General features: G+C 62.0%; 1 protein-coding gene across 3 annotated transcripts; it reads right to left on the reverse strand.

Annotated features, from left to right (window-relative positions):
• Positions 1-13,276: 13,276 nt before the first annotated feature.
• IGF2 (insulin like growth factor 2) lies at positions 13,277-22,590 on the reverse strand. 3 transcript variants are annotated; one of them, XM_039223694.1, is made up of 4 exons: positions 21,802-22,590; positions 18,906-19,068; positions 17,062-17,222; positions 13,277-16,763 (listed from the first exon to the last, which is right to left on the reverse strand). In XM_039223694.1, exons 2-4 carry the CDS (start codon positions 19,066-19,068, stop codon positions 16,524-16,526), a joined length of 564 nt encoding a protein of 187 aa, XP_039079625.1. In that variant the 5' UTR covers positions 21,802-22,590; the 3' UTR covers positions 13,277-16,523. The 3 variants fall into 3 exon arrangements, with proteins under 3 accessions (XP_039079625.1, XP_039079626.1, XP_039079627.1); XM_039223695.1 differs by having other exon boundaries at positions 17,062-17,213; positions 21,802-22,588; XM_039223696.1 differs by lacking the exon at positions 21,802-22,590 and adding an exon at positions 20,840-20,946.
• Between the last annotated feature and the right edge of the window lie 23 nt (positions 22,591-22,613).

Raw genomic sequence — 22,613 nt, forward strand, 5'->3', positions numbered from 1 at the left:
GGGCCGCACTCCGGGTGTCTGTTACCCTTCGACTCAGAAGTTAGAAACATGAGTCCGTTCAGACAAGAGGTTTGGTCTTGGGGCTCAGAGACCCCGCGGCTCAGGGACAAGTCCTGTGGGGGCCTGGGAGGCAAGGTCCCTCCAGGCCCAGGCCAGGTGGGGGGGGGCACCAGTGGGCCTCCAGGCTCCTCTGTGGACAGAGCGGTTCCTGAAGCTTCCGGGAGGCCCCACTCCAGGAGTGGAGCTTCCGGGTCTGCTAACAGACCCAGGGTACCATGGCCCCTGTGTCCACACCCGGCCGCCCCCAGAGCACCTGCCCACGGTCACTCAGACGCAGGGGAGCACCTGCCCACGGTCTCTCGGACGCAGGGGAGCACCTGCCCACGGTCTCTCGGACGCAGGGGAGCACCTGCCCACGGTCACTCAGATGCAGGGGTCTGCACTAAGCCTGACCCCCGTCTTGAATCTCAGGATCAGAGCACAGGGGGGCACCCTAAATCTCCCTGGGTGGGGGACCCTGACTCCACCCTGCTAATACTGTGGGAAGATGAGTCTCTCTGACCCAGATTTGGGAGACAAGGGTCTTTATTATTATTTAAAAATTTTTTAATTTTAACTTTTTTAACATTTATTTTTGAGAGAGACTGAGACAGAGTGTGAGTGGGGGAGTCAGAGAGAAAGGGAGACACAGAATCCGAAGCAGCTCCAGGCTCCGAGCTGTCAGCACAGAGCCCGACGCGGGGCTCAAACCCACGAACCGTGAGATCATGACCTGAGCTGAAGTCGGACGCTTAACCGACTGAGCCGCCAGGTGCCCCTCCTGCAATTTTCCTACAAACCCGCTGGTTTTATCCTCGTCTGAGGCTGTTCGCCACTGTTCTGTGACGCACTTACCACCTGCCACTTTATGGAGCACCAACTGTTTCCGAGCCCACCCTGCGCGAGCCCCGCTCCTGTGTCTGCCTGCCACCTAGGGAAACCGAGGCACAGAAAAGCTAAGCAACATGCCAGGGACTGACCGCAGGCCTGGCTGACCAGGCCCAGGCTCCGTGACCTCCCTTCTCTGTCACTCTTGCCTGGGGATCCCATTACATTGCTCGGCTCATTGGGGACCCCAAAGAGCTTGTGGGGTTGTAGGGGTGCCGCTCCTGGGATTTACCATGAAGTTAAAACGAAGATGTGGACTTGATTTTTAATAGTTACATTTTAGAAATTAAAAAAACATTTTAAATAAATGAAAAGTTACAACAGTAATCATATACTGCATATTAATGTAAATTATTTTTTTATTTTTTATTTTGGGACACAGAGGGGCATTGCTCTACGCTCCGCAAATCTCCGTGGCGCTGGAGACGAGCGATCCCGGCCACGCGTCCGCACCACGGCCTTCGGTCCCCGCGCACCGAGGCCACGGCCTTCTCCGGTGCACATAATGTGACACCAAACCTCCACACGTGGCCGTTCCCTTAGAGAGCGATGCAGCCTGGGACGTGAGGCCCTTTGGTGGCTGACGAGGGAGGGGGCTGGAGAAAGATACGTCGTGAGGCGCAGGGCGGGGCTGGATCTGGATCGGGACTGCGCCAGCCCCGTGATGCTGCAAGCGCCTGCGGGGACGGAGGCGCTGGTGGGGGGCACCGGGGGGGGCGGTGGTTTCAGGAGCTCACCCTGCCGCCTTCGCAACTTGCCTGCGAATCTAGAAATTCCAAGTGAAGGGTTTATTGCAGGGAAGCGCATGCTGGTCCGTCTTCTCCTCCCGAGGGGCCGGCTCCCAAAGTCCTGCTATTTGCTTGGAAGTTCCAGCATGATCCCTGGCAACAAAGCCCCCGCCACTCCCCAGAGGCCATGGGATCGCCGCTCTTCTCCAAGACCACGGTGGGCTTGTATCTGTCCAGCGTGGCCAGTGCGCGCTTCTCGCACAGGACACGGGAGACGTCCTGCTGGCCTAGAGCTCACGGAACCGCTGACGCCTCAGCTTCCTCAAGGACATTCCCAAGTGCAACCGGCTGCCGGGCCAGGTCCCAGCCCCCAGCTCCTGCTCCGAGCACACCCCACGCCTGGGGGGACCCACTCCAGCCCCGGCCCTGAACCCAGCCCAGCTGACACCCCTGTATAAGCGGTCCAGGTCGGGGAGCTGCCCCCTTCTCTGTCCCCACTGCACGCTCCTCCTGCTGAGTCTCTCCTCTTCCAGGGAGCCCTCCCTGACCAGCCTGGCCTAGAGGAACTTAGAGCCCCTTCAGCACCCCCAAAAGTCCTGGCTCCCCCCAACTAGGGTGTGGGTGTCCCCTGGGCATCCCCCTACACCCCCCATCAGGACAGGTTGCCTTGGCAGCCAATTATCTCCTCATCATGGGGGCTGGCAGCGCCTCCTGAGATCTCCCTCGCATGCCTGTTGCTGCCCCATGAGCCCCACACCCCAGACCTGGCAGCCGCGGGACTCCATGGGTCCCAGGAATTCTCCTGACCCCCTGGTGAACCGCTGAGAGCAAAGCCTTTGCTTCTCTGCTAATTACAAGCTGAGTCGGGGGGGGAGCACGGCTCCCGGCGACGGGCCCACCCCAGGCCACTGCCTGTGCCCAGCGCACCGTCACCAGCTTCCTAAAATGTCACTGGGAATCAGACCTGAAACCCCAGGCTGGCGTAAGAAGTTCCCATGGAGCCCACAGTGGGCAGCAATTTCCAGGATTAAGAGCCCCTGAACCCCCCAGGGGTCTCCCCACCCGGGAGGCCCCAGAGCACTGCTTTCCACCCCGGAGCCCCCAGGCCAGGGGAGGGGTGGAACGCTCCAGCCCACGGCAGCCCCCTCTGGTCCAGGAAACTGGTGTGCGGCGGGACCTGGAAGACACTCTCGCCCGGCAGTGCCAGCCAACGTCGGCCACCCGCGGGACAGGAACACGCAGAGCGCTGGCCCCTCGTCACTGGGCATGCAGGCCCCGGCGCGTGTGATGCAAGCAGAGGGAGCCCAGCCCTGGCGGGAGGGCCCTGGTCCAGCCCCCAAAACAGATGTGGCCCTGCCCTGGCCCGCGGCCGGCACGGGCGGGCCCGCCTGGCCCAGCCATCGCCTCCATGGCTCCAGCGGAGACCTGCTGCCCCCGACACAGAGGAGAGGGGAGCCTGGGCGCAGGGGCACACGCCTCCCTCCCTCTGCACCCGCCGTCTCCGAGCTGCTGGCACCATTCCTGGGGGCCGAGGGAGGGGCCAGAGCATGTCCCAGCCTGGCGCCTCGAGTGACCCGCTGCTCCCCTGCTCTCCTGCTCCTGACTTGGTCTCACCTGGACGACGGGCCTGGTGATGACACAGCCTGTGTCCCAGGATGTCGGGATTATCCGGGAGAGTGTGCACGGGGCGGGGGCAGGGGGGGAGGAGCCCCCTGGCCCCTCTACGCCATGAGCTGCAGAAACGCGATGGCAATTCTCACTCGGCAGGAGAGGGCCCCGGGAGGGCCCAGGAGAACCGGGTTCTGTCTACCTCTGCATCCACGGCGGGATGTCGCTCAGGGTTGGACGTGAGGCCGGGCCCGCTTGGGCCCGAGAGCTGAACTCACCCACCACCACAGAGGCCCGCGGGCCCGCCCTGGAACTGGCTGGCCCACGGACGGCTGCGGGGCTGGGACCCTGGCTTGGGGACAGCTCTCCCCCGGCCTCAGGTCAACATGAGGGGAGACGAGCCGTCCCCGGGGCTGTGTCTGGGAGCAATCTCTGAGGCCGCCCGGCCTGGGGGCAGGGAGAGAGTGAAGCCGCCCCTGCACCTGCCCCCGTCCCAGCCGAGTCAGAGACGGGCCCACAAACTTGCCTCACCCCAGCCCAGGGTGTTGGGAAGACCTAGCCGCCCGCAGCCTCAGGGGCGTGGGGAGGGTAGCCGCGCAGGCCCCTGAGCCCTGTTATTCTCTGCAGCCCATAATTATGTAATCGGCTCATTAAATGCCTTGTTAGCTGTCAGTCTCTGCCTCCAGACGGTGAGCCCCCGGGGCAGGCAGCTTGCCAGCTTGCGCGCCGATGCCCAGAGAAGCCTGACGCGGGGCACTGGGGAGCCACTGACGGCCTCTGGTGGGTGTCTGCCTTCCTCAGTTGACCATCTGTAAAATGGGGACACAGCCTCCCCTCGTCTGGGGAGTGAATGCTGGCACAGATGTCCTCAGGGAGCATGAAGTGGCCCCCACCGGTAGACCCCGCCACGTACGTAGTAAGACTGACCAGACGCCGGGCGTCAGGAGGTGTGAGGTCAGAGAGGCGGTTTCCAACGCCCAGAACCCTGGCCAGAGCAGCCACACAGCGGGGACAGTCATTCCTTGAGATAGGGAGCCCAGGGGAAGCCCACGCGTGGGATCCGTGCTCCCGACCACAGGCAAGTGGAGTCAGGGGTCCACGTTCGGGGGTTTTCGGGATGTGTGGGATCACTGGAGCTGTGGCCTGGAGGCTCTCAGCCCCGCGCAGAAGCCCAAGGAAGGGAGGGGGAAGACGCCCAGCTCGGGGCAAGGCCCAGCGACACTGGGCGAAAGGGAGACGAGAGAACAGAACAGAACAGAGCAAACAAGACAGACAAGCAAACTGGATGCAGGGGCCACAGGAGCCTGGAGAGAAGCGTGTGGATAAAGAACATCTCCCGTCCTTTCTGGTGAGTAGTTGATATTCGGTTCATCGGTTCCTATTGGACGAAGACTTGTTTTCTCCTTTAAAGGCTTCCCTTCTTAGTTTCCATCTCCGTTGGGGGTGCCTGGGGGGCTCAGTCCGTTAAGTGTCCATCTCTTGGTTTTGGCTCAGGTCATGATCTCGTGGTTCATGGTTTTGAGCCCTGTGTGCTCTCTCTCTCTCTCAAATTAAAAAAAAAAAAAAAATTTACGTGCCTAAACCTGATTTTCTTCCAATTGATCTGAGTTGGTTTTCACTGCACCTCTTTTTTTTTCAATTTATTTTTTAAGTTTATTTATTTATTTTGAGAGAGAGAGTGTGTGAGAGCAGGGGAGGGGCAGAGAGGAAGAGAGAGGGAATCCCAAGCAGGCTCTGCACTGCCAGCTCAGAGCCTGACTCAGGGCTCAAACTCAAGAATCCACGAGATCACGACCTGAGCCGAAATCAAGAGTCAGACGCTCAACCGACAGAGCCACCCAGGTGCCCCTGGTCTCATTGAACTTCTTGAATGTGTTGTTTGTAACCAATGTGAGAAATATTTAGTCATATTTCTTGAATATTTTTTCTTCCCCTTCTCCCACCCTTGCCCAGCTGAGTCCCCGGTGATCTTAGATGTTTAACACCATCCATATAACCTGAGTCTCTGTTCTGTGTTCTCAAGTTTTTTTCTCTCTTCTTCATGTTAAGTGACTTCTATTGACCCGTCTTCAAGTTCACAGGCTTTTTCTGTGGTCATCTCCGTTCTGATACTAATCTATCCAATAGTTTTTGTTTATATCGGAGATTGTATTTTTCAGCTCTTACCATCCATTGAGATATTTTTAATATCTGCTCTTTGTCTCCCCAAATCTCCTGTCTTTTCATTCATCGTGACTATGTTCTCCTTTATCTTCATGGGCGCAGTTCCGAGACCTCCTTTCAAGTCTCTGTCTGATGATTCTGACATCCGGTCCTCAGACTTGGCCTTGGTTAACTGTCCTCTCCCTTGGGAGGAAGGCACGTGCTTCTGACCCTCACGTATGCCATGTCATTTTGGACTGTGCCCCGGACTCTGTGAACGTCTTGCTGTGCAGACCCTGGTGCGTGGCATTTCTCCAGAGTGCTGATGTATGTGTGCCAGTTACTGGCTTGAAGAGGCTCCGTCTGCAAACACTGTGTCACTCGTGGGAAGCGGTGGCTCAAATCTCAAGCCAGACTGCTTTCAGTCTGCCTCGTGCCAGCAACAGGGGCAGAATTTGGGGTGTCCCCTTCTCTGCCTCTTTTGGGGATTCCCGTCGCAGTCTCCAGCGACCTCAAAGGCCCCAGGCTCCATCTCCTGGCCCCTCCATCCCAAAAGATGGCAGGATTTCTACCGGGACTTGAGATGCCTACACCATACTGTGACCATCCTTCCCAAAACAACTACTTTTGGTGACTCTCGAGAGCCATTGGGTAGTTTTTTATCTGTTTGTTGTCCAGGGTTTAAGGTTGTTATCCGCGGGAGGGCTGATCCGTTAGAAACAGTCCATAGAGGAAACATACTCCATACTTAGAACCAAGAGGAGTTTCAGGATGGGGATGGGGGTAGGGTCAGCAGCAGCAGACGCTCCTGAGGGCCCACATCCGATGAAGAAGAAAGTATCTATTGAATTCCGCTACAGGAATGTTCGAGGTTGATGAAGAGAGTCATCTCAGAAAGTGACAGGACACAGGGTGAGACAGAGGGTGGTAGGAGGCAATAAATATTCTCTCATGTTAAGGAAGTCTCTTTTTATTCCTAACCTATTAAACACGCTTTATAGCTGGAAGTGCATGTTAGATTTTATTAAATATGTTTTTGGCACCTGTCAACATTATCATATGGTTTTTCTTCTTTTGGCCTGTTCATATGATGATATTAATGGATTTCTTAATGTTGAGTCATCCTTGCGTTCTTGGAAGTAAAGTCTACTTGTTGGTCATGGTGTATTATTATTTTAATTCAATACAGTGCTGGATTTAATTTGCTAATTCTTTTATTTACAATTTTGCCTCTATCTTCACATGTGAACTCGGTCTGTGGTTTTTCTTCCTTTTGTGCCATCATGATCAGGCCTTGGCATCAGGGTTATATAGACACAGAGAATGGATTGGAATCGTGTCCATCTATTCTGCTCAAGACATTTTGTATAAGAATGATCTTGAACATAAAAAAGAAACTTGCCTATAAAACTCTCTGGGCCCTGTGCCTTTTTCTAGGGTAAGATTTTTGTGACTTTCGATTAGCAACCTGTTTATCTGCATGTTCGATTTTTTAGATCTCTTGGAGACAATTTCCAGATTCGTGTTTGCTTAAACGAGATCTTTAAATCCCATTTAATCAACACATATCTTTCAACCCACATTACATTCCAGACTCTAAAAGCAGGATATATTACAATTTGAGTCAGCACTTAGAATTTCTATGTGAATACACATTCCATAAATTTCAGTCTCTGTTCTCCCTCACTCACCAGTGGGACAATCTTAGGTGACAACACAGGTAGATGTTGGTTTTCCTGCACTTGTCTTGTCTCCATCTACATATCCATCCACACACATAACCGTCTATACCTCTACCTACCCCTCCATCCACCCACCTATCCCTCCATACGTACACCCATCCATACATCTACCCATCTCTACATACGTACACATGTGTATGTACATATACACTTATGTACATCTACCCATCCACCCTTTCACCCATCTCCGCCTTCACGGAACCCACATGAGTCTATACTCTGCACCAGGTACTGGGCTAGGTACTGGGGTCCATGGCTGGGAGGTGAGAGCTGAGTGTGCAAGGATCAAAGTGGCCGCAGCAGCCTGGGGCTGTGAATGGAATAGAACATGATCAGATGCTGTGCTGGGCTTTGGGGAACCAGGGACCCAAAGGGGCAGATCTGAGCGACTGATTCCGGGGGGTGCCACCCCCAAGGTCCAAGCGGGTATGGTCTGCTTTAGGGCCTGCCTAAGCAGAGAGTCAGCTGTTGTTGTTGTTTTTTGGGGGGGCAACCTAGAGGGAACCAGGACCAGGGCCCCAGGTGAGGAGCCCCAAGCGGTTGGTCCCCCGCCTGCATCTTTAAAGACTTTGAAAAGGTACCACCTGTGTCGTCAGTGCTCTGTCTTTGAGAGGACGCAGCAGCCCTCCTTCACTGTGACGTCTGATTGTCCTGAGGGCAGGCAGGGACCCTTCCTCACCTCCGTGGCTCCAGGGCCTTGTTTGCTGGGGAAATGAGGAAGGAGGGATCGGATGGAGGGCTGGGAGGCGGGACCTCTCGCTGTGGAGGGTGCAGCTCGGCTGGGCCCAGGTTGGGGGCGGGGGAGGGGGAGATGTGGCCCCCTGAGCCTGCGCCCACCCTGCGGGACACCTCAGCACCACAGGAGCTGCCAGTCCTCCCCAGAGGGGCCAGCTGGCGGGATCCCAGGCCCCTGGTGCAAGGAAGGTGGGGGGAGTCCCTGCCCTCGCTCCCCCCCTCACTGGCTCTGCTGAGAACCAGATCGCCTTATCAGAAACTCCCTTGAGTGACTGGTTAACCAAATAGCTAGAATTCCTGCTCCAGAGACACATCTGTTCCTGATCGAGGGGAGGCCAGGGATGACAAGGAGGGGAGAGGGAAGCAGAGGTGCAGACCTTCCAAAATGATGCTCTGGCCAGGCGAGGGGGTGGGGGCCACCAGCCCCACGGGGAGCAGGGCGGGGCTGTGCCCAGGGCCTGCCTCCACCCCCACCCCCACACTGGGAGCTGGGACCTGCCCCCTGGGGTTGCGAGGGGGGGGGATGGGCGCACAAGCCGGGACTTCCTAGCTGTTGTGCCTCCCCACCCTGCTCCGCCCCCTCCACCCCTGCTAACCCTCAGGCTTCAGTTCGCCCCAGGCTTGGTGTCTTTCTAGAATGTACATCTGAGTGGCTCACTCTCCCCTTGAACATCCTTCCCTGCTGCCCAGAGCTCTCTTAAGGTCAGGTTCATCTTCTTGGCTCGGCATTCAGGGCCCTTGGCCCGTGGCCACCATGTGTGTCCCTCTCCGCGCACGCACACCTGTGCCTTGTTCTCGCAAAGGGCAGCTCGTTCCAAAAGTGTCCCTGCTGTTCCCTCCGCCCACAATGCCTTTCCAGCTCCTATGCACCATTCAGATGCAGTCTGGTGGTCTTTCTCAGGAGGGGACGTCTCCGGGGTGCCCTGGCCCAGGGATTCCCTCTTCTTAGCCTCTGGCTCCGCGGCACCCAGCCTGAGGCATGAGGCAGTGCAGGGGGGCAGAGAGCAGCCAAGACAGAAAGGAGGGGTGATGGGGAGACGAGCAGGCAAGAGGAGGTACAGGCGGGGCTGCAGGAGGGTAGGGGGCCCCAGAGAATGTGACAGGCCCGGGGACGGTCTGAACGGAAAGGGGCCGGGTCCCTCCTTCTGGCCAGGGCACCTTGAGGTCCCACCTGGCGCCCACTCTTGGGCTCCAGCAAGAGCCTGGCCCCAGTGAGTCCTGGGGGGAGGGGCCCCACCTTGCTCTCCCTGAATCTGGGATCCCAGGGTCTACACCTGCTACTCCAGCTACACCGGTGGGATGCCAGCTCCCAGGGCAGGGAACGTGCCGCCCCCCGTGGGCTCCGTGGCTGAGCTGGGCCAGGAGGTGTGGGCCTTGGGACAGGGGGGCCTGTGGGACAGGGAGGAAGGGGGGCAGGCAGGCAGGCGGGTGGTGGCCCGGGGACCTGGTACCTGTGTGAAGGGGTGGGGCGCGGAGGCTCAGGGCAGACGCAGGTGAGGGACCCTGGGGGGGCACCGTGTGGAGATGCATCCAGGACTCCTCCCCGGTCCGGCTACACGGACAAGCACCCTGATTGGCCCAGCCTGTGGCCCCTCCTGCCTCCCCCTCCGCAGGCCCCTGCACCCCTGCGGGCTCCCCTTGCTCCCCTTCCACTGCTCAGCGCTGAGGGCACGGCCTGGGGGAGAGGGCCTGGCTGGCGGGCCAGGAATGTTTTGCAGCCAGTGTAAACAGATCGTTTCTGTCTGCCTGGGGGGGTGGGGGGGGGGAGTTGTCTCGAGCTTTGTTATGTTCTGAAAAAAAAGGCAAAAAATTTGGGTCACAAACCACAAACTGTTTTGCTTTCGGCGTAACTGGCATAAACAGGCATTTTCTGTTTGGTTCCCGGCCGGCTGAGGCCCGGGCCGGCTGGGGCTGGGAACAGGGAGAGAGGCTGGGGGCTGCTGGGAAGCCTGAGGCCGCCATCCCCCCTGCATGGCCCCCCGACCTGGGCACACGTGTGAGGGGGCACCAGCTGCGTGCGGGGCCCAGGTGGGGTGGAGTGAGGACCCTGGGAGCCGCAACCGGCCAGGCAGGCAGACACAGGTTGCTGGGGTTGAGGCCCGGGGGCCAGAGCCAGGCGGGCGGTCCAAGGCGGCGAGGCCTCCAGGAAGCAGAGGGAGAGCAGGCGGGTGAGGGGCCCCCAAAGGCGGGCGTGATGGAGCCCTTCCGGGCCTTGCTGGCCAGCTCTGCGCTGAGCCTGCCCCACGCGGGTGGCCACGATGGAGCACCTGCCTCCCTGCTCATCTGGGCAGGGGGAGGCGGCCGGCCGCACAGAGCAGCGGCAGGGGTGCTGAAGGGGCGTGGCTACCAGGGTAGGAGCAGATACCAAAGGGCTGAGGAGATCGCAGCTGGCATGTGTAAAGGAGAAGCTGGGGGTGGGGGTGAGGGGAGGTTTGCTGCGTGACCGAAGAACTATGGGTGCCAGGAGCTGGAGACCCCGGGAGAGCTTGGCCTCGGGTTTGCACTCTACCCAGTGGCCCATGGGGGCCATGCAGGGTCCTGAGGGGAGAGTGGTGTCCTGCAGGCTGGGAGAGCACATGGAGGGTAGCCGCGTCGGAGACTGGAGCTGGGCAGCGGTGGCGTCCGGTGGCTGGAGGAGCCATGGGCCTGGTCCACCATCTCGTCCACCAGACATGGGGTCGGGGGAGGGCAGGGGAGCCTGGGGTGGGTGAGCAGTGGCCATGAGCGCACTGGTCAGGGCTCTGCAGCACACTGAGGGAGCTCAGCAGGCCAGAGCAGGTGCCATTTTGCAGCTTGGTGAGAATGCCAGATGGAGACCAGAGTGGGGCCAGCAGCCCAGAGAGTAAGTCTGCGTCTCCAGCTTAGCAAATGGCACCCCTCCTTCCGAACCCTCACGGCCAGGATCCAGCGTCCCCTCTGCATCCAGCCTGTAGTTGAGCGACACGCAAGCACGGATTGTCCTCATGAGAGCACTGAGGACAGGATTCCCTGAGTGGGTGCCGCGACATAGTTTCGTGTAAGGAGTGACCCGGGCAGGTGTCTGCAGGGAGCATGTGCCAAGGCCCTGAGGCAGGAACATGCTTGTGAGTCGCCCAGATGCAGAGTCATCATGAGGATGTTGCTTGTTTCCAGGGGACTAAGGCGCAGAAGCGGGCCTGGTCTCATGCTGTAAAAGGCCATCTGGGCCCCACAAGTTGGGGGCCAAGCTGAGCACAAACCTCCGGAGGCAGGCGCTCGGGCACGGCCTGGGCGGTGGCTCGGCCGGTGGGGGCTCCCCCGGGGCGGGCTCGGCCACCCGCCGTGCTCGTTGCAGCATCCTCAGCACAGGGACGGGGACCGAGTCAGGGCAGGTGTCTCCTCATGTAATTTTCCTAAGTGACCACAAGCTGGGCTGCTCAGAGGACGGAAGCCACTCTCTCCCGATTCTGGAGGCCAGAGTCCAAAGTCAGCTTCTCCAGACTGAAGTGTCCCAGGGCCGAGACCCCCCAGCTCCTGGGCTCCACCGCCCCCCCGCCTGTCCGCCCCTCCCTTCTCCCACATGGGCACCTGTGGATGGACGGAGGCTCACCCCAAGTCCCGGATGAGCTTGTCCTTCACGGACACCTGCTCCAGGGGTCAGGATGTGGGCACATGTTTTGGGGGGGCCTGTGCTCAGCCCACTGCTGAGGGAATCCGTAAATGCTGGTTGAATGAGTGACAGTGGTCTGCTGCTGACCTCATCTCTCACACTGGCCCCTCTTCCTGCTGCAGCCTGGCCTCCCTCCCTGACCCCGGACTCCCCAAGTCCCTCTCCACTCCTCCTTCCAGAAGAGCCCCATGCTCCCCACCTCCTCCAGGCCTGCACTCCAAAGTGACTTTCTCCACGGGACCTCAACATTTCTCTCCGGGACACTGAGCCTTGGGGTGCCCTGCAAATGAAAATGCTGGTTCACATGTATGAACGAATGAATGAATGAATGAATGAATGAAGCCCCAGGATGAGCTGAGAGTTTACAGCGCAGGGGAGGGGAAATAAGCAGAGCCGGGCAGCCCAGCACACCTGGGGTTCAGCTGGCCAAGCAGATTGGGGTGCGGGCTGCATCAGCCCTGGGGGTGGAAGGGGGCGGGGCTAACGCAGGGGCACTGCTGGAGCTCAGGGGAGGTCAAGGGGGTCTCGGGAGGGGTGCAGGGGGGCTGGGCTGCAGTGAGGGACAGGAGGCGGCAAGGGAGGGCCTGGGGTGTGGGGGAGGGCAGCTGGAGAGGGCCTGGGCTGCCCAGAGCCAGGAGGAGAGGAGGCCCTGAGCCCAGCGCCCCGAGGGTCCCGGAGGGGGAGGTGGTGAACGAGGCAGGGCTGCAGGGAATCTTCGGGGGCGGGTGGGAAACAGGCTCTGACCTGGTCTCCGGGGTAGGCGGGACGGGCAGGATGTGCCTGTGCTGCTGGGCCCTGGGCCCTCTGCCCCACCTGGGCCCCCAGCCTCGCCTCCGTCAGCCCCCAAGGTGGGCATGGTGATCCCCACCCAACTTGCTCTTTTCCTCATCCTTGGAAGCTGGTTCTGCCTCCTCCAGGCAGCCCCCTGGTCCCTCTGCTTAGAGAGCTCACGAGCGTGGGCACACTCGAGACCGTGGAGGACAGGCTTTGAGCCTGTTAGGGCCCAGCACCAGGCCAGGAACTACCAGAAATGGAAAGAAGGGTGGGCTGCAGGGCGGGAGGCCTTCCCCCAACCCAGGCAGGCCTGAGAGCCCTGGGCCTGCAGCCGAATGCTGCCCGCCCCTGCCGCCCCTCTGCCCACAACGGCACGCCTTTGCACCCAGGGCTTGGGGGCGGGCAGGGAGGCGACCGGCCGAGGCCTCAAGCAACACGGATGCCAGCTTTGCTACCTTCTTACCAGCCCAGGGACCCTAAGGTAAGAGGCCAGAGCAATCAGGGCGCGTGGCGCAGGGCTGAGGAGGAGGCATCTGCTGTGGCCTCTGTCTTGGGGGAGTGTGAGCCTGTGTGCGCACAGCCGGGCAGGCAGGTGACACGCATCCCCCCATCTCCAGCAACAGCTAGTTTCCAGAACTTTTTGGAACCCAGTGGGCCCCTGGCACGCACCCCCAGGCTGGAAGAGGTCCCTGGGGCTGGCAGGGAAGACACTTCCCTTCTCCTCAGTGGCCCCTGCAAGCCCTCCCCTCAGAGCCAGTCCTCACAGCAGGGCACGCCATCTCTGAGGATGGGGCACCGAGAGGGTCCCAGGGCCCCGGCCCCATGCAGAAGGGCACGGTTGCCGCCGAAAGCCTGCAGGCTTCCAGGCTGCCCTGACTTGGCATCTGAGCTGCGGTGGAGCAGAGGGGCGTCCGCACCCCCAGCGGCCCCCCTCCCTCGGCCCCGTCCTCGACCCCGTGCACCAGCGAAGGAACAGAGGACTCAGAACAAGGTGAATTTGAATGATTTATTGGGATTGCAAGCGATAAACGTTAAAGACAAAACCCAAGCAATGAGTTTTGCCAGAAATATCAGCATGTTAAAGGGGTCGAGTGGAGGCCGGCACCAGCCAGTGCCAGATGGACCAGGGCAGCAGGCGAGATGAATCCGGTGCTCAGCGCGTGGGGGTCTTCAGGTGATGGCACGGGGGGACCCAAGAGGGGGTCCTGCTGAAGACAGTGGGTGAGGGAGAAAAGATGGACAGCCACAGCAGGGGCTCAGGAGGTCAGATGGGGGGCCCGGGTCAGGATGGCTGAGGACCCTCGGAGAGCTGCTCACAGGGGGACACAGAGGAGCGTTAGCAGGCGGCCCTGGAGCGCCCATCCCGAAGGAGGCAGAACGTAACACTGGGCGGGATGGGCGTCCGGCAGGACGGGCGGACAATTTAGGGTGCCTCCGAGTCTTTTTGGATCTCAGGCCAATCTGGGTCCCAATTACAACAATTTGGCTCTTTGGGTTTCTATCCAATGGTCCGAATGGCCCATTCCCCGGACGCCTGCCAAAGGGCCCTCTGTGCCTCTGGCGGACTGGCACGGACCGCCCCCAGGGTCGTGCCCGCCCTGTCACCGGGGCCCAGAAGCCTCAGGCCTCTAGAATGCTAGTCGGGCTGTCGTTCAGGGGGACTGCACTGGAGGCAGAAGCGGGGGTGAGGTAAACCTCCAGCCGCCCGGGTCCCTGACACAGCCCTAGGCGCCGAGATGGTGGCTGCTTCGGTGTCGCCAGACCCTCGGGCCTCGGGGCCCAAGCAACCCCAGTCGATGGACCTTTCTGCCGGCTCTCTTGCTCTGCGGGGCCTGCACCCTCCTGACCTCCCCACTTCCCGGACCTCAACCCTGCCTGGCCCCCAGGATGCCCCGCGGAGCTCCGAGCTTCCTGAGGACAAGACAGGGTGCTGAGGAGGCGGGCAAGGTGTCACCGAGGGGTGGGGGGAGGGCTCCCCAAGTGCAAGGAAGGCGGCCACGTGCTCCAGCCCGATGGAGCCCCTCTACTCACACACCTGCAACCCCTTCCCCCCTGGCCGGCCCGAGCCAGCCAGGGGCCCCAATACTGGTGGCCTCCGAGCACCTTCCAGACACCGAGGAGGCACCTCCCCGCCCCTCCTCCGCCCCTCAGGACCTCCGGGGACCAGCCACCGTCCCCGGAGGCCAGGCCGGGCAGCGGCCCGCTCCCTTCCCTTCCGGCTGCTCCGTGGGGCGCAGTGGCCGGCACCCCCACGGAGGCCCCACTCTCCCCACCCAACCCAAGCGACAGGGACAGATTAAAACAAAAACTGATTCGGGACGATAAATGGCGGAGAGCAGGACGGCGGCTTGGCCGCAGAGGTGGTGGTGGTGGCTTCGTGCGTCATTACTTTGTCACTGCTCCCCTGTTACGGGGGACGGGAGTAAGATTAAGTTGATATGTGCGCGCATAAAAAGCTAAGGAGGGATAAAAAAAAAAAAAAAAGGAAAAAAGCCCCAGGAGAAACCAATTAAAGGGGGGTAATAGATCAATTGGCGTCAATTTGGGCTCCTAATTCAATCCGTAATTCTGCAAATCTCCTTGTCACTCCTGACTCGCTTCTCCAACCCCTGCAGGACCACCTCCTGCTCCGAAGCACCCCCCACCCAGCCCCCACTGCCCCCCACCCGCCCCTCCAACCGCCAGACTTCCCACACTCCCCACCATCGTTGCCGGCCTCCTGGGAGCTCCCATTTCTGAGAGGCCCCCATTTCTGAGAGGCCCCCAGACGGCCGGCAAGGATGGTCCCTAGGTGTGCTGGGGGTCCCTAGGTCTTTCTCACGGAGCACACCCAGGGGGTCAGGCTACTTTGTAGGGCACGTCTTGCTCCGGCTGAGGCCACTCCAGTCCGACCAAACCCGTTCCTTGCTCCACACGATGGTAGGGGGCATGGATGCTAGTGGGGCCTAGGGGCTTCGGGGCTCACACCACGGGGGTCGTGGGGAAAGGCACCTCCCTCCTCTCAGACAGAGGGGTCGCCCACCTAGGCCTGGGACACACCCTCTCCCACCCAAGGATCGCATCCCAGGGATCCAGAGGGGAGAGCAGTACATGAAAACCTCATCGCCAATCAGCTTCCTGGAGAAGGGGCAATAGAAAGCGGTCTGATCTGCACCGTGCTGGGTTCACCCGTCTGTGTGCGCGTGTGTGCATGTGAGGGCGTGTGGGTGCATGTGCGTGAGGGGGTGTGAGCGCATGTGCGTGAGGGGTTTGCATGAGAGTATATATGTTCATGTGTGTGTGTGTGCGTGTGTGAGTGTGCATGGGTGTGCATGTGTGTGCGTGTGTGAGGGGGTGTATGCATGCATATAGGGAGTGTCTGCAGGGATGGATGTGGGTATGCCTGTTTTTTAGAGTGGGGATCGAGATGTAAGAATTTGGGGTGTATGGGGTCTGTGCCAATTAAAGTTTATTTTCACAAATTTTGGTTTTCATGTTCTGTTCTCCCCTCGTTCTGTCTCAGTGGGAACCCCCAACTAGCTCCATGGTGATTTTCGAGGATGGGAAGCAGAGCAAAGAACGAGGCTGGGGCTGTGCTGTTGTAGGGCGGCCAGAGTTGTCCCTGAAGGGGGCCGGAGCTGGCTGTAAAGTAATGACGTGCCGAAACTGCAGATCTGGGGTCCCTTCCTTTCTCCTGGATGGTCAGGGGCCCGAGCCGCGGCCAATCTGACTCGAGGTCCCCGGGAAAGAGATGGAAGGGGGGGGGTGCCTAATTCTTTCATTATGCCAATTATTTTTAAGCCAATTTGGTTTTAGTATTTTTTTTTTTTAGCCAATTGATATGTTTAGGGTGTTTTTTTTTTTTTAAGCCAAATTACTGCTCTGGTGTTTTCTAAAAAGCAAATTTGTTTTAAGGGGACTGATGTGCATGCATGTGTGTCATTTGGGGGTTCATAGTTTTAGGTTTTTGTTGTGTAATTTGGGGATAATTTGGGGGGTAGTTTCGGGGGGATATTTAAAGCCAATTGAGTTTGTACATTTTTAGAGATGTTACTAGGATCCCCCTCGGCCCGATGGCGAGGGCCAAGGAGAAAAGAGCCTGACATGGGGAGGTTGGGGCATGGGGGCTGGGGGTGGGGGAGCCCGCAGAGGGAAAATGGTACCGAGAGATGTCAGAGACGGGACCCGATGGAACAGTCCCCGGTCAGGAGGAGAGCACCAGGTGGTCGGTGCCGTTCTGCAGAATTACGACGGTTTGGCTCACTTCTGATTGGCGGACGCCTCCGCAGAGGCGCCCCCGTGGGCGGCGGGGTCGTGGGTGGGCAGGACGATCAGGGGACGGTGACGCTTGGCCTCTCTGAACGCCTCGAGCTCCTTGGCGAGCACGCGACCCCGGCGGGCGCGCAGGAGGGCGGGCAGGCCCCTGCGCAGGCGCTGGGCCGACTGCTTCCAGCTGTCATATTGGAAGAACTTGCCCACGGGGTATCTGGGGAAGTTGTCCTGGGGGGGGGGAGCAGCCAGTCAAGGGGGGATCGCTCCTGGCTCTTGCCCCCAGCCGCCCTGCACCCGCACCCCCCCTCGTGGACCTGTCAGTGGCCTCACCCCGGGGTGGGGTGGGCTTGCTATCCCACCTGCCCACGGGGAACTGCTGGACGCCGCTCTGGGCCAGGGTCCTTGGCGTGGGGGGGTCCACGGCAGTCCGCAAGCCCAGGAGCTGGCTGAGCCCTGGTCCCCCCCCTCCCCCCCGACTCTGAGAGCTGGCTCCCCACCCCCCAGCAGCGGCCCAGGGCTGGCTTACCGGAAGCACGGTCGGAGGGGTCGACACGTCCCTCTCGGACTTGGCGGGGGCGGCGCAGTAGGTCTCCAGAAGGGCCAGGTCACAGCTGCGGAAGCAACACTCTTCCACGATGCCACGGCTGCTGCGGCGGTTCACGCGGCTCGCCGGCCTGCCTGGAAGTCCCACAGGGGGAACGAGAGCCGCACTTGAGCACCAGAGCGGCCGCGGGGGGGCCCGTGCAGGCAGGGTGCGAGCAAGGGCAGGACACAGGAGGGGTGCCAGCACCCTGGCCTCGCGGCGCCTCCCTCTTCGCGGGGACAGTGGGCACGGCCTCCAGGGTCCACTGCCCAGGGAGGTGGGGAAGGTGCGCAGGCGTGAGCCCGCCAAGGCCCCAGCCCCCCATGATGCGGGGCGCAGGGTCCTGTCTTGAAGGCCACGCTGGGACGCAAGTGCCATCCCTGAACAGGGCAGGACCCTGGGCGGCCGTAGCCCTCGAGTCGCCGAGGCAGGCATGGGAGAAGAAGGGGAAGACGGGAGGGGAGGAGTGAGGACCTGCATGAAACCACGCCCCCCTTTCCTCCCGTCGTCCCCGCCCCTCCGCTGCTTGGGCTCCAAGGTCAGCTGCAAGGAAAAGTCCGGGCCCTCGCCTTGGGGTGGGGGGTGGGGCGAGGACGGGCGCCAGTGGGGAGGAGGTCCCACGGGTGGGGGGGTGGTCCCAGCCCTCCTTGCAGGGGACTCGCTCCCTGGGCACCAGACCCTACACAGTGCCACTTCCTGCCCCCAAACGAGGCCGTGAGAGGGACAGAGAGAGGGGACAGCGAGGCCAGGGTGGACTGGGCTTCCAAAGCCTGGAGAAGCAGGACTGGTTTTCAAAGAGAGGCTTTAGAGACCAAGGCTGCGGAGGGGGGTGGCCCACGGGCGCCAGGGCAGGGGTGGAGGCACTCAGCACCTTTCCTCCCCCCCCCCCACCCCGTCTGGGCCCCTGCTGGGAACAGAGGCGCCCCACCTTCAGGGTCCGCCTGGGCCCGCTCCCCCATGCCTCCCATTATCCAGATAAATGCTCCCCTCCCCATCCTGTAGGTAAGGAAACCGAGGCCCAGCTTTCTGGGAGGTGAGGGCAAGAGCCTGCGCCCTTGAGGAAGAGGTCTCCTCCAGCTGGGGGCCCACACAGGGCGGGGGGCAAGCCCAGTTCTCAGGAAAACCCAGCCCCAGGATGGACATGGAGAGAGAGAAGCGCAAGAAGCAGCCAAAGCCCACGTTGCGGCCCACCCCTCAGGCGTGCACCACGTCCCCAGTACTGTCCTGTGGGCAGGGCCTCATCGCTTCTCCTGAAAGCCCGGGCGGGGGCTCGGCACCGCCAGCACATGGGGCAGGCAACACACGCGTTTGTATCTAGGGGTCTCCGGTCCATTCTATCAAACGTTAAGTCACATAATCCACAAATACCTGCTCACCCCCCCCCCAATGTGTGGGAAACTTCTGTACCCACAGCCCCCCAAGAGCAGGTCAGGAAGTCGCAGGGAGGCGGGGCCCGCCTCCAGCCCGCCCTGCACACCACCACGCCTGCTATGATCTCTCCTGGAAAGAGAGCACTCTACTTTTCCCGTGTTGCAAGAAGGTCGGGGTGTGAGTGCCCCCCACGCACACTGCACGTGCCCAATAAACGTGGCCTTCAGTGCCCACCGTGCTCATGAAGTCTCGGTAGCTCCCCTCTGCCTGGCCACCCACGCCAGGGATCCCGGAGGGTGTCCATGGGCGTCTGAGAACTGGTACGGAGGACTCCAGCATTTATGGAGCACCTGCTGGGTGCGCCCTCCCCCTCCCCCCCACCCCCCGCCCCGGTGCCGACGCACTGAGCTACTTACTGAAGTAAAAGCCGCGGTCCCCACAGACAAACTGGAGGGTGTCCACCAGCTCCCCGCCGCACAGAGTCTCACTGGGGCGGTAAGCAGCAAAGCAGCACGAGGCCAAGGCCAAGAAGGTGAGCAGCACCAGCATCGACTTCCCCATCGGGACCCCCATCGGCATCTAGGGGCGGAGACAGGAGGCCATGAGCCAAGTCCAGGGCCAGGGGCCACGCCCGCCGCCCGCCAGGCCGGGGCCTCCCTGAGACACCAGCCCAGCCATCTCCCAATTCCAAGTTCAGCTGCCGCTTTAGAGCATGATCTCCTCCTAAACATGACCGTTTTAACCTCAGAAAGGACGTGTGCTCCGCCGCCCAGGCCGGGCGCGGACCCCCAGGTCTGAGTGGATGTGTGCGAAGCACGACTTTGATTGGCACCAAGGGCCGGTCAGCAATTTCACAAGGGGATGACCATCCCCAGCGTCACCACCACAGGGGCTCAGCCACACCCGGAGCTGCAGGGGCCAGAGCTGGACACTGAACCTGGCCTCTGTCCTATGAAGTCATGGGGGCGGGACCAGCACAGGGCAGCGGCCACTCCTCAGGCCTCCCCACATCAGCCAAGATGGCAGACAGCCCCACCCTACCACGGAGCATCCCAGAGGACCTGCCCCCCCCAAGCAGCAGGGGTCCTGCCGGCCGACCCACCCCTTCCCCCTCCCCCACTGCCTCTTCCACCCTCTCGGCCACCCCCCGCCCCCCGCTGAGCGAAGCTCAGGTCAAGGATCCAGTGGTGAGTGCACGGTGCCAACCACACTCCCGTGGGCCTGGTTCTGAATCGCCCAGTCCCCCACTCCAGCCTGACCTGGGTACCCCAAAACACAAAGAGGCCGAAAGCCTCCTTTCCAAGCCTGGCATCACACCCACGCTCCAGGGCCAGGCACCTCAAGGTCCCTTGAGGATCATGAGACCCTCTCCCCACTGAGGTACCAAACCCCACCCTTGGAGCTGGAGAGAACAAGTCAGGCCAGCTGGAGGCTGGACGCCAGGTCCTTGGGCCCCAGTCCCCGAAACAGAAGCTGGTCTCAGGACACACCCCCTGCACAGGCTGTGAGGCTGCAGGCCCCAGAGCAAGGGTTAGCCAGGCCCCTTAAGGGTGGGGGGCTTCGGAGGAAGCCTCGGGTCTTCGTGTAGACACGGCAAGCTGCCCCTGCCCCTCCAGAAAGTGGAAGTCCCCCCCCCACCAGGCAGGTAGCCGCAGGCCGCCCTCCGCAGGCCCAGGTACAGGCCCCTTCTGGGGCCACAGTCCCGGCCTGGCGCCTCCAAGCCCAGTGGCACCCTGATGCTACCCAAGCCAGGGGCTGGGCAGCCTGCCCGGATGTGCCCCTCCCAGGCTCCACAGCCAGTGGGCCCGGGGGGCACCAAGCGGCATGCCCCTTCCCTTCCCTTCCCGGCCTGGAGCGGGGCCGCCGCGCACTAGGCCCAGGGAGTTTCTGATGCCATAAATCGTGCAGGAGAGGAGGGGAAGCAAGAAGGGAGCACAGTCCGGCAGGAGCTCGGCCACAGAGCAGAGGCCAGCTCCACGGGAGGATGTGAAGTGCCAGCCGCTCACCTCCTCCCACCTTGGACTGGGCCCCAGCCCGTCTCCCAGGCTGCTCCCGCGGCCGCCCCCTTCCAAATTCTAAGAACAGTCTGGCCAGCTAGTGGCTGCACCCTTCGGCGGGCCGGCCGCTCTAGCGTGGGGTCCCGTCCCAGCACCAGCAGAGGGCAGAGGCCGGGTGAGAGGCACGCGCTGGAGCGGGCCAGGTGAGCCAGCAGCGGAGGAGGGAGGGCAGGGGTGAGGAGGGCAGAGGCGGAGAGGAGGGGCCGCGGGGCTGAGGCCGAGGCCATCCCCGGGGAGGCAGGGCAGGCCGGAGCGAGCGGGCAGCGGGGTCCTCGCTCAACAGCCCTGGTTACCTGCAGGGGACAGGAGCTCGCTGGCGCTGGAGGAGGAGGCGGCGGCTGGAAGGCTGCCTCCCGGGAGAAGCTAATGTCCAGTTTGCAGGCTGGTCAGTGCTTCAGCTTTTATGTCTGAGCCGGCTCCTCCCAGCCCCGGCTCCACCCTACCCCCCACCCCTCTCCCCGCTGACCACTCCCCCCGCCCCCTTCGCTCCCGCCCCTCCCTCTCCCCAGCCAGTCCCTTCTCTCCTGCACCCCCAACAACTTGCTCTGGACCATCCCTTAGCAGAGCACCGGGGGGTGGGGGGGCTCATCCTGCACCCCCAGCCCTTCTAGGCACAGGGCGGTGGGGGGAAGGGGGGAGGGGGCCGCCCTACACCTCCTTGTATGGAAAGTTCCATCTACCCCACTGGGCAGGGGCAGTTAGCCTCTACGGGCTGTACGCTCCTGCCCTTCTGAGCCTCCGACCAGCCCCTCTTCCCAGATTCCTGGGTGGAAATGTTGGGGACAGGGGAAGGGAGGGGGCTGTGTGTGTGCGCGCAGGGGGGGGGTCAACTGCAAATGTGGCGCCTGCTAGGAGCCTTCTGCCAACTCGCCCCCTCTTCCATCCTGGCCCCGCCCACCCCGTTTTCCTCCTTCGCTCTTGCTGGCGCGGAGTCAACATACCAGGGTGGGTTTCTGCGCCTTGCGCCCCTCCTCGTTACCCAACACCCTGGGGGACAGGGCCCCCCCCCCCGCCACGCACAAATCACAGACTTGCAGCAACACCCCGCTGCACCCACAAACCGACCAGGAAGTCGCCTCTGCAGACAGCTCGCACCTCCCCGGGCGCTCCCGAAGCCCCTCGCCAGCAGCCCCCTCCCCGCGGCGCCGGGGAGAGCGCGGGCCTCGCCGCGGGGAGCCGGCCCGAGGCCCCCGGCCGCGCGCCCCCCGGCCCCGCGCCCCCGGCCCGCGCCCGCCCGCCCCGCCGCGCCGCTTACCTGGGAGCCGGCGCAGCTGCCGCCCACCTCCCTGCTGCGAATCGCAAACCGAACAGCGGGCGTGGGCCCTCCTGCCGGACACTCCTCTGCCAGCGCCGCTCTGGCCGGGTCGCGGGGGCCGAATGTGCGACGGGGCAGAACGGGGGGATGGCTTTTTTTTGGGGGGGGACTCTTCTGATCCTCTGGGGAGGGCGGGCTGTCTGCGGGCTGGGGCGGGCCAGATGTTGTACTTTTAGGGGGGGAAAGGGTATCGGGAAATGAGGTCAGCTGTTGTATCAAGGATAGAGGGGGGCAGAGACAGTGAGAGACACAGAGAGAACGTGAAACGGGGGGGGCCAGAGAGAGGGCGAGAGGGAGAGGGGACAGCGAGAGGCGGGCAGGCTCGCAGCGGGGGAGAACAGCGCGGAGAGAAACAGAAAGCGTATAATTAATCCACTTCGGGACGGCGAGGCGAGAGGGCGGGCGTGGAGGGGGAGGCGTCGGAGGCGCGGGGCCGGGGGGGGGGCGGGAGGGAGCGCAGGGCAGGCTGCGGGGGAGAGCGTTGCGCGGGGGCCGGGGCGAGAGGCCGGAGAGGGGGTCGGGGAGCCGAGAGAAGCGCGGGCAGGACGCCACGTCGAGGGCCGGGGACGGTGCGGAGGGGGGCGGCGCGGGAGGGCGCCCGGGCCGCGGGCGCCCAGCTCGGATTGGGCCGACGGGGCCCTCGGCCGTCGCGAGCCCGGGCCCGGGGGGGGGGGGGGGGGGGCCGCGCGCCGGGGAGGGCCGGGGGGCAGCGCGGGGGGTGACAACGCCGGCGGCCTGCGAGCCGGACTGCC

Source organism: Hyaena hyaena, unplaced genomic scaffold (assembly GCF_003009895.1).
Source record: "Hyaena hyaena isolate Hyena2069 unplaced genomic scaffold, ASM300989v1 scaffold_1418, whole genome shotgun sequence".
Lineage (NCBI taxonomy): Eukaryota > Metazoa > Chordata > Mammalia > Carnivora > Hyaenidae > Hyaena > Hyaena hyaena.